Source organism: Phoenix dactylifera, chromosome 11 (assembly GCF_051530095.1).
Source record: "Phoenix dactylifera cultivar Ajwa chromosome 11, Ajwa_hap1_PhDact_Kaust_v1.1, whole genome shotgun sequence".
NCBI lineage: Eukaryota > Viridiplantae > Streptophyta > Magnoliopsida > Arecales > Arecaceae > Phoenix > Phoenix dactylifera.
The window spans coordinates 21,393,977-21,405,509 of record NC_143200.1 but is presented as its reverse complement, the minus strand read 5'-3'; the positions used below and the strand labels follow the sequence as shown (position 1 = coordinate 21,405,509).

General features: G+C 41.7%; 1 protein-coding gene across 1 annotated transcript; it reads left to right on the top strand.

Moving 5' to 3' along the window:
• Positions 1-1,659: 1,659 nt before the first annotated feature.
• LOC120107478 (polygalacturonase inhibitor-like) lies at positions 1,660-2,835 on the top strand. Its single transcript, XM_039120757.3, has one exon. It carries the CDS (start codon positions 1,709-1,711, stop codon positions 2,717-2,719), a length of 1,011 nt encoding a protein of 336 aa, XP_038976685.1. The 5' UTR covers positions 1,660-1,708; the 3' UTR covers positions 2,720-2,835.
• Positions 2,836-11,533: the final 8,698 nt, after the last annotated feature.

Below are 11,533 nucleotides of genomic sequence, written 5' to 3'. Positions count from 1 at the left end.
CAAAATCTCTGGCCATCAACGGCAACTCGTTGACTCACTCAATCCCGTCCAGTCATCCACGGCAACTTATTAATTCACACGATCACACCCAATCATGACAATAACCCATTAATTCGCCCAGTCACATCGCAGGTAACCTTGGCACCCCTCCTATAAAAAGGAGAACTTCTTCCTCTCAAGGGGGACTGGAGACTTCTGACTTTGACTTCTACATACAAACTCTCTCTCTTTCTCCACGAAAGTCCCCTCTGACTTAAGCATCGGAGGGTCGACGCCGGAAACTCCGGCCACCGGCTTCTTGCAGGTCCTCCGGAGGACACAGCGCGCCGACGCACTACCTCCCGGAGTTCTTCCTTCTCAGCTAGTGGTCGCCCCCGGGTCCAATTTCCAGCAACAATACTCTTAATAAAAATTAAGTTTTTAATGACTCTTTAATGTTGAAAGATTTTTTTTGGATAAAATAAAAATAAAATAATTTTCGACTTACGAAAATGTAATTTTTTTATATATTTTTATAAAATATAAAAATTATATGTTTATTGGAATACAATTTTTTCTTCTGTTTTCTTTAAAAACTCGAACTAAATAAGAGGTTCTTCTTCTTCTTTGCGAACCAAACGAGCCCTAGCCCTAAGTGTTGTGTCATCCGGGTTAAGGTAGCTTTGCCTCCCCGCGGCTGACTACAGTCACGGGCCCTTGCATCGTGAAGGCCATGATTGGCCTTGATGATGCATCCGCACATGAATACATAGTACATGATCTTGTGCGTCATTCAAGTGGATGTCGACAAACTGTACTAGTCTCGCTCCGTGCTGGCACAGCTTAACTGGGCCATTTTGTCCCCAAGTTAATTATATCCTTTTTCCACCTCAGCGGTACACCAAATCGATTCTTTTTTGCCATGCGATCCAGTAACTTTCTGTCTCTGTTGACTGATTTTATAATAACTGATCCAATAACATTTTAATATTTAACTATTTTTTTAATATGAGATGAAATATTTTTTACTTTTTTTTACTCTTCTTCCCTTCCACGAATAGCAAGTTATTTGTGGAAGACGGTGAGGCCGAGAGGTGCATCCTCGGGCACCACGGCCGCTAGATAGAGTGGGTGCCACTCTTTTCTTTGGTCATACTCTTCGGGTGCTTCCTCCTCCTACTGCTATAGGCATCCGACAAAGTTCGGTGTCGCCGCAATTGCCGGTACGCAACCAAGCTATATTTACTGTTCCCTTCTCGAAGGAATTCGCCGCAAACCCGCACGCCGTCGGCGACCAAAATAAAGAAAAATCGATAGTCCTAAATTAGCTGGAACGCACGATAAACTCTTCATCCAGCTATCCAAACTCTTACAGCAGACAGCCATACCACTTGACCCGGCCACACGGGGGAGAATCATTGCCACGGACACATACATTTTTTGGGTTATATACTACGTTTCATTTACCAATTTGTTCGAAAGCCTGTCTGGTCTTCTAACTCTCACTCTGGACGCCAAAACCGGTCCATCAAGCGTCAGTTTTGACTCGCCATTGCGGATAAGATACAACGAGGCCAGCGGCGGCCAAGCGCCACACGTGACCGAGAGGGTACGATAGCACCAGTTGTACCTCCCTCGTGCCTGCCATCCCGCCCCTTATAAAACGGAGCCACTCGCCTACAAACTCCATCCCACAAGAAAGAGAAGTTCTTGGCAAATTACTAAAAGAATGGCTTGTAGATCTACTCTCTCTTCTTTCCTCACTCTCTTCCTCTTCCTTCTGCTGGCGTCGGCCCCTTACCTTGTCTCCTCCGCCCGCTGCAACAAAGACGACAAGAAGGCCCTGCTCGCCATCAAGGCCGCATTCAATAACGCCTACCATTTCGCCTCCTGGACGAACGACACCGGCTGCTGCGACTGGTACGACGTCGACTGCGACCCCAAGACCGGCCGCGTCACCGGCCTCTCCCTCTTCCAGGACGACTTCCCCGGCACCATCCCCGACGCCGTCGGAGATCTCCCTTATCTCGAGAACCTCGTCTTCCACCATCTCCCCAACCTCGTCGGCTCCATCCCCCCGGCCCTCACCAAGCTTAAAAACCTCAAGTACCTTGACATCAGCTGGACCAACGTCTCCGGCCCCGTTCCCGCCTTCCTCTCCGAGATCACCTCCCTCACTCAACTCGACCTCTCCTTCAACCGGCTCTCCGGCTCCATCCCGGCTTCCCTTGGCGACCTCGCCAATCTATCCTCCATCGACATCAGCCGCAACCACCTCACCGGGCCCCTCCCGCCCGCGCTCTTCCAGAGATCCTCGCAGCAGGGACCATATCTCCGTCTCTCTCACAACAATCTAACCGGTGAGATCCCGCCGGCTTTCGGGAAGCTGGGCTTCGATCAAATAGACTTGTCGCGGAACCAGTTCACCGGTGACGCCTCCGTCCTCTTCGGCCGGTCCAAGCCGGCACAGCAGATCGATTTGTCGAGGAACCAGTTCGCGTTCGATCTGACGAACGTGGAGTTCCCCGAGGGCTTGGACTCGGTGGACTTGAACCATAACAGGATCTACGGGAGCATTCCGAACCAGATAACGAAGTTGGCGAACCTCCAGTTCTTCAACGTGAGTTATAATAGGTTGTGCGGCGAAATCCCCGTTGGAGGAAATATGGGGCGTTTCGACGAGTACTGCTACCTCCACAACAAGTGCCTCTGCGGAACGCCACTCCCACCTTGCAAGTGATGAAGGAAATATGGTCGATGGCATGGACTCCTGGAATATAAGAACGTTTGTTTCCTGTCAGATTATTTGTTGTAGCAGTAATGTTCGTGAATGAATAAGGAAGGTGGAGTTAAATGCCGATTTGACCAAGAAAAAAAAAAAAAAAAAAAAAGGGGAAACTAATGTCCGGTCCATTCTTTGACCGGACTGTAATGTTTAATCCCTGTTGAACATAACTTTAACAACCGGTCCATACCCATTTCCAATGCATAATAAATTTTCATAAAAAGACCATAATGCCCTTCACCTCCTTCATCTTCATTTTCCCTTTTTTTCCCCTGTTTTGAATCCTATTCCTTCCGAGCCATCCCGTAAGGTCCGCGTGTGCCCATTCCGCTTCCGCATCATCGGCTCCGATCTCCACGCTAAGTGTGACTCCCTCTCCGCCGCCGTCTCCGCCGCCGCCTCCCTTGCCCTCGACCTCCACCGGTGCTTCTTCCCCACCGTCGCCGCCCGTGAGAGAATCCGGAGGAGAAAGGATCTCGGCCGCGCTCCACCGGCCACGTCGCCGAGCCACCGCCGGGCTCGGCACTCTTCCGGCGCCGCTAGCCTCGCGGGAGGAGAAGGAGGGAGGAGAATAAAGAAGAAAGAAGAAGAGGCATCGGGAAGAAGAGAAGAAAAAAAGGAAAAAAAATGAAAAAAAAGAAAAGAAAAGAAAAAGAAAGAAAAAAAGAAAAATAAATAAATGTATAAATGTATAAATAAATAAATATATATATATATGAATGAACGAATAAATAAATAAATAAGATAATAAATTAATATATTTTAATAAAATAAAATAAAAAATAAATAAATAACGACCGGCACTTTTCCTGCGTCGCCGGCGTCGCGGGAGGAGAAGAAAGGAGGAAGGAGAAGAAGGAAGAAAGAAGAAGAAGCTTCGGAAAGGAGAGAAGAAAAAAGAAAAGAAAAAAAGAAGAAAAAGGAAAGAAGAAAAAAAGAAATAAATAAATAAATAAATAAATGCATATAAAAATATATCTATGAATGAACGAATAAAGAAATAAATAAATAATTAAGATAATAACTAAATATATTTCAATAAAATAAATAAATAAATAAATAAATAAATAAGGAGGGAGGAGAAGAAGAGAAGAAAAAAGAAAAGAAAAAAAAGAAGAAAAAGGAAAAAAAAGAAAAGAGAAAAGGAAAGAAAAAGGAAGAAAAGAAGAAAAAAGAAAAATAAATAAATAAATGCATAAATAATTATATCTATGAATGAATAAATAAATAAATAAATAAGATAATAACTAAATATATTTCAATGAAATAAAATAAAAATAAATAAATAAGATGGGAGGAGAAGAATAGAAGAAAAAAGAAAAGAAAAAAAAAAGAAAGAAAAGGAAAGAAAAAGAAAAAAAAAGAAGGAAAAGGAAAGAAAAAGAAGAGAAGGAAAGAAAAAGAAGAAAAAGAAGAAAAGAAAAGAAAAAGGAAGAAAAAGGAAAATAATCAGTGAGTGACAGTTAGGTTAGTAAGCTTGGTACACATGTAAGTATGACACATATTTAAGTAATCTTAGCACACGGTTAGTCAATATTTGAACACTTAATCTAGTCTAGCACACGGTTAAATCTTTCTTAACTGTGTGCCGAGAAGATTTAACTATGTGTTAGGTTAGATTAAGTATTCAAATATTGATTAACTGTGTGCCAAGCTTACTTAAATGTGTGCCATGGTATATTACCTGTGTGCCAAACTTCTCTGCACACACTTAAATCTTCTCTGCACATAGTTAAGTGTTCTATGCATCACATTTCTTTCATTCTCTTCGTTTTCTTTCCTTTTTCTTCTTCTTTTTTTCTTTTTTTTTCCTTTCTTCTTTTTCTTTCCTTTTTCTTCTTTTTCTTTCCTTTTCTTCCTTTTTCTTTTATCTTCTTCTTTTTCTTTCCTTATTTGCTTTCTCTTTCCTTTTTTTCTTTTTCTTTCCTTTTTTTTCTTCTTTTTCTTTCCCTCTCTTCTTTTTCTTTCCTGCTTCTTTTTCTTTCCTTCTCTGCATACAGTTAAGTATTCTCTGCATCACACAGTTAAATGTGTGCAGAAAAAACTTAATTGTGTACAGAGAACACTTAACTGTGTGCATCATACAGTTAAGTATTTTTTGTATACAATTAAGTCTTCTCTGTACATACTTAAATCTTTTATTCACACAGTTAAGTGTTCTATGCATCACATTTCTTTCATTCTCTTCATTTTCTTTCCTTTTTCTTCTTTTTTTTTTCTTTTCTCTTTTTCTTTCCTTTTTCTTCTTTTTCTTTCCTTTTCTTCCTTTTGTATCTTCTTCCTTTTCTTTCCTTTTTTTCCTTTTCTTTCCTTTTTTTCTTTTTCTTTCCTTTCTTCCTTTTCTTCTTTTTCTTTCCTTATTTGCTTTTTCTTTCCTTTTTTCTTTTTCTTTCCTTTGTTTCTTCTTTTTCTTTCCCTCTCTTTTTTTTCTCTCCTTCTCTGCATCACACAGTTAAATGTGTGCAAAGAAAACTTAATTGTGTACAGAGAATACTTAACTGTGTGCATCATACAGTTAAGTATTTTTTTGTATACAATTAAGTCTTCTCTGCACATACTTAAATCTTTTATGCACACAGTTAAGTGTTCTATGTATCACATTTCTTTCATTCTCTTCATTTTCTTTCCTTTTTCTTCTTCTTTTTTTTCTTTTTTTCTTTTTCTTCTTTTTCTTTCCTTTTTCTTCTTTTTCTTTTCTTTTTCTTCTTTTTCTTTCCTTTTCTTCCTTTTTCTTTTATCTTCTTCCTTTTCTTTCCTTTTTTTCCTTTTCTTTCCTTTTTTTCTTTTTCTTTCCTTTTTTTCCTTTTCTTCTTTTTTTTTCCTTATTTGTTTTTTCTTTCCTTTTTTTCCTTTTCTTTTCTTTTTTTTCTTCTTTTTCTTTCCCTCTCTTCTTTTTCTCTCCTTCTCTGCATACAGTTAAGTATTCTCTACATCACACAGTTAAATGTGTGCAAAGAAAACTTAATTATGTATAGAGAACACTTAACTGTGTGCATCATACAGTTAAGTATTTTTTGTATACAATTAAGTCTTCTTTGCACATACTTAAATCTTTTATGCATACAGTTAAGTGTTCTATGCATCACATTTCTTTCATTCTCTTCGTTTTCTTTCCTTTTTCTTCTTCTTTTTTTTTTCTTTTTCTTCTTTTTCTTTCCTTTTTCTTCTTTTTCCTTCTTTTTTCTTCTTTTTCTTTCCTTTTTTCCTTTTCTTCTTTTTTTTCCTTATTTGTTTTTTCTTTCCTTTTTTCCTTTTCTTTCCTTTTTTCTTTTTCTTTCCTTTTTTTCTTCTTTTTCTTTCCATCTCTTCTTTTTCTCTCCTTCTTTGCATACAGTTAAGTATTTTCTACATCACACAGTTAAATGTGTGCAAAGAAAACTTAATTGTGTACAGAGAACATTTAACTGTGTGCATCATACAGTTAAGTGTTTTTTGTATACAATTAAGTCTTTTCTGCACATACTTTAATCTTTTATGCACACAGTTAAGTATTCTATGCATCACACAGTTAAATTAAGTATTTTCTGTACATAATTAAGTCTTCTCTGCACACACTTAAATCTTCTCTGCACACAGTTAAGTATTCTCTATACATAATTAAGTCTTTTCTGCACATACTTAAATCTTTTCTGCACACAGTTAAATGTTCTATACATCACACAGTTAAGTTGAATATTCTATGCACACAATTAAATATTCTCTGCACATACTTAAATCTTTTCTGCATATAGTTAAGTGTTCTATGCACAGTTAAGTATGTGCAGAGAACACTTAATTGTTTACAAAGAACACTTAATTGTGTGCATCACACAGTTAAGTGTGTGCAGAGAAGACTTAATTGTGTGCATCACACAGTTAAGTGCTCTCTGTACACAATCAAGTCTTATTTGCACACACTTAAATTTTCTTTTTCTTTTATTTTCTTATGTTTTTTTTTCTTTTCTTTTTTCTTTCTTTTTTCTTCTTTTCTTTTTTTTCTTTTCTTTTTTTCTTTTTCTTTCCTTTTCTTCTTTTTTTCTTTTCTTTTTTTTTCTTCTTCTCTTCTTCCTTTCTTCTTCTTTCTTCCGGCGGCGCCGGAAAGGGGTCGAGCCGTGGCGGCCCCCTTTCTCTTTTTTTTCTTTTATTTATTCATTCATTCATTCATTTATTTATATTTATTTATTTATTTATATATTTATTTATTTATTTTTCTTTTTTTTTGTCTTTCCTTTTCTTTTTTTTCCTTCTTCTTTCTTCTCTTCTTCCCTCCTTCTTCTTTCTTCTTTTTTCTCCTCCCGCGAGCCGGCGGCGCCGGAAGGGGGCCACGGGAGGGGGCGGGGCCGCCGTCGGCGGCGGCTGGCCAGCGGAGAACACCTCTCCTCCCGCGAGGCTGGCGGCTCCGGAAAGGGGCTGGGCCGCGGCGGACGCGGGAGGAGGGCGGGCCGCGGCCGGTGACGGCCGCAGGAGGGGGCTCGTGAAGGGGCGCGGCCGTGGGAGGGGGCTCGAGAGGGGGCAAGCTTGGGCTGGCGGCGGTCGCGGGAAGGAGCTCAGGTGGGGGTGGAATGTGGGCCATGGCGGCCGCAGAAGGAGGCCGTGGGAGAGGGCTTGACCGTGGCGGCTTTATTTATTTATTTATTATAATTATTTTATTTTATTAGAATATATTATTTATTCATTCATTTATTTTTATTTATTTATTTATTTATTTATTTATTTATTTATTTTTCTTTTCTTTCTTTTTTTCTTTCCTTTTCTTTTTTTTTCCTCCTCCTTTTTTCTTCTCTTCTTCCCTTCTTCTTCTTTCTTCTTTTTTCTCCTCCCGCGAGCCGGCGGTGCCGGAAGGGGGCCGAGCCGTGGCGGCCGTTGGAGGGGGCCGCGGGAGGGGGTGGGGCCGCCGTCGGCGGCGGCTAGCCAGCGGAGAACACCTCTCCTCCCGTGAGGCCGGCGGCTCCGGAAAGGGGCTGGGCCGCGGCGGACGCGGGAGGAGGAAGCGGCCGGCGACGGCCGCAGGAGGAGGCTCGTGAAGGGGCGGGGGCATGCCTGGCGGCACGGCCGTGGGAGGGGGCTCGGGAGGGGGCAAGCCGGGGCTGGCGGCGGTCGTGGGAGGGAGCTCAGGTGGGGCGGAACGTGGGAGGGGGCTCGGAAGGGAGCGAAGCCGCGGTAGGGGGCTCGGGAGGGGGCGAGCTAGGGTCGGCGGCGGCCGCGGGAGAGAGCTCGGGCGGGGACAGGCGGGGATGGGTAGTGGTCGCGGCGGCCATGCATTTTTTTTCTTGTTCTTCTCGGAATGTTAGATCAAAAGGGGCAAGGGCATTTTTGGTATTTTTTGAAAAAAAAGAAAGAAGCTAAGGGACCGGGAATTAAAGTTGGTGGAGATACCGGACCAAAGGTTTTAAGACCGGTCAACAGGGATTTTTTGTTATAGCACGGTCTTTTGAAGGGTGGGGAATTAATTACCCAAAAAAAAAATAAGGAAGGTGGTTCGAGAGAATAACTCATGAAGCTGAAATAACTTTTTAAATGATAAGATTTCCGAGGTCTCCTTTTGAATAAAGAATTTAATGATTAAGTTACCATCAAGTGCGATATTGACTACTACGGTGGTTGGTCGCTTTTCGAATCCTGTTTGCCGTGGTATTGGCAATATATAGCACCTTGTTTGGCTTGCGACGAACAAATGGACCTTTGGAGAGAGAGCCACCCGAATGGTAGTGGAGAGAGCACCCGAGTGGTAGTGGAGAGAGCGCGGCTACCGGTGATGGAGGTCTCTCAAACAAGCTATTTGGATAGATCTTTGATAACTCGAGGTATCTGGAGCTCTACTTCTACTCATTAAGCATCCTGTATAGTGTTTTTCATCAGAAAGCCTCCATCATCGAGTTTTCTCAAAGTTAACTTCGATGGTTGCGTCCTGCAGAATGGAGAGAGAGGTGGTGCGGACTTTGTTGTTAGGGGCCCGGACTCCAAAGTGATTGTTGCTAGGAGTTACCAGCTCTTTGACACCTCCATACCAGGGGCGGAGCTAAGAGCAGCCTGGTATGGACTGAGTTTTGTGCGGCGTGCGTTGCAGACCAAAGATATTCTCTTGGAGGGTGATTCGGCGACGGACATTAAATGAATTCTACAGAAATCAGGTGGGGTCGATGATCACCACCCACTGTTGAGAAACATCTGAGCCATGTTGGGTGATGGGATACTTATCCTGGCGAAGCATGTGTTCAAGAAGGCGAATGGAGATGCAAGCTTTCTTTGTCGCCAACCATTCAAGAAACCACCTATGGGTGCAAGAGGCGGACGTACTTAGGTTCTCCGTGATATACTGATTTTTGACTTTTTTGGTTGTATTCGTTATAATACTTCCGTTTCAGCAAAATAAATAAATAAATAAATAATTAGTTTTTAAAAATAATATAATCAGATGTAATATAATTAAAAATAGAAGAAGGCAAAGGGCAGGGAGGATGGGACTAAGGCTGTTGTCTCTCTTTTTTATCTCTTTCAGTTCCAATTAAATAAAGATGAGCAAACAGCACCAACTCCCCGACCAGCTAACACGAGAGTGAAGAAGGAGATCTAACTCTCCCAGAAGCTCACGTGGCCGGGATAGAGCGTCTCAACCAAACCATCGTCTAAAAATAGCATTTGGAATTTTATCCGGGATAATGCGGGTTAAAACTCCTTTTAAACTTATTCCAAACGTGGTTTTAAGTTTCCAGCCCTTGCCTGGGCCCGACTAGTCCTACCCATTGTATCCCATTGTCAGCTTAGAAATAATCAACAAAGAACTCATGATCATTGCAAAATATGAATTCCAACTCCCTCTTTTTCCTGATATATTACACTAAACACCTGAGCTTCTTAAGGGCGTCTCCTGCGGAAAAGGAACCAACAGTACTGGGAGTGCATCTGCATGCATATGTATATGTGGTGCCAATCTGAATCAAGTTAATACATACCTTTGGCTATCTCCTGCATGACGAGCGCATCAGATATTGAAATACGAGCGAACAACCACAACGCATGATAAATTGGCACCACATCATATTGAAAATAGCATGTCGGCAAACAGCAACCTAACAACTGAAAAAGACATGAAATCCAAATGTAACATACGTACAAAATGTGCTTTGTGTTTGGCCATGAAGATATTGTTATGCAAAAACCTTTTTAGGCGTATGTGTGCAGGTCATTCGTGTATAAGACTTGCATATTTGCCTGTGCAACTTAATTATACAATAAAAACAAATATTGCTGTTGTGGTTGAAATTTGGCCTGAGGGTGACCACGCTGGAGGAAGCCAAGAAGATGCCGGTTGGGACGGAGAAAGGGAGCCACCTTCTGCAGTCCGGGATACCCGCACAAAGTCTTGGCCGGAGATTCCGGCGAAGACCCTCCGATGACTAAGTTAGCCGGGCCTTTTGAGAGGTTTCTTAGTGCCTTTGATGGCCTCTTATGGCTTAAGAATGCTTGTAATAGCTTACTGAAGGCCTTTCCCTACCTTCTTTTTATAAGGTGAGGGTCTGGGTCGTTATCTGAAGTCTCGGGCTGAGCTGTGAATAGCTGGCTATTAGTTGAAGGCGTCATGAATCACGGAGATCAATCCGCATGCGGAGGATTCAGGAGATATCTTTCTAGATTTGTTCTGAGGATCCACAGGATCTTCGATGAAGATTCGGAGTATGGCTCTTGGCAGGTCTGGCAGAGTATGTCTCTTGGCAGCAAGCACAGCTGGAGCAGCAAAGCATGGTCCTTGGTTGGCACGTCAAGCAAGCAATGATTCGTAGAAAGAGGCTGGCGAGGCTGGGATGTTCGGCTACATGTGGGGACGTACGTAGGCGCGCGCACAGGTGTAGCTGCGGGCGAGGTCGAGCAAGCTTGGAGGCTGCGGCATATGCTTGGCGAGGTCGGCTCGGCCATCGGTGGGGGCTTAGGTCGGCCTGGCCTCTGGTCGAGGTTGGCTCGGCTTTCGGGGCGTTCAAGGTCGGCCTAGCTCTCAGCGGGACCGATGTCTGGTCTGCTTGGCTCTGAGGTCTGCTCGACAGAAATTGGGTGGTTCCATGCTACAGCAGGACGATCCATTTTGCTTTCCATCAGTTGCTAAAATATATTGCTATCATTGTTAGGCAGTACAAAAAAAAAAAGGCAAAAAAAAAACTAAAGGATCGATATCAGAACTTGCACCATCTTTCCGATATCCGTAGCATGTTTTAGTGGAACAAAACAGAATGACGAAGTCATTAACTAATCATTTGACCGTCAAAGCTTAAGCCTAGGGGGAATGAATAAAAAATATGTATTATGATTAATACTCTCCTTCACATAGGATAATACATGTGGAAACTGCACCTCGTGCAAAATAATAGATGGATTTATAAATAAATAAAAAAAAGGAAATTCGAACTTATGATCTCTAGTAATCTAAGCTATGATATCAATTTAACTGGCCACTTGGTCTCAATAATTTAAGCTACAAATAATGAATCCATAATGTTTATCATTAAACCAAAGAGCAGAAAAAGCTTTCACAAAAATACAACATCAGTCAAGAATTTTCCTTGACTAAGAAATTTAAGTATATGACCACGACTAAAAGTTTACATGAATTTTTGCTCATATATCTCTACAAATTTGATTTATTATTTGTCCATCAATATTCCTATTTGCACATATTTCTCAATTCAACCTATTTTCTAGATAATATTGTCTCTATCATATTCCTGGCTGATGGTATTAGTAAATAACTAGTTGAAGTATAAAATTATTTTATCGTTGTTTTGCATAGAGTGCCCTTGA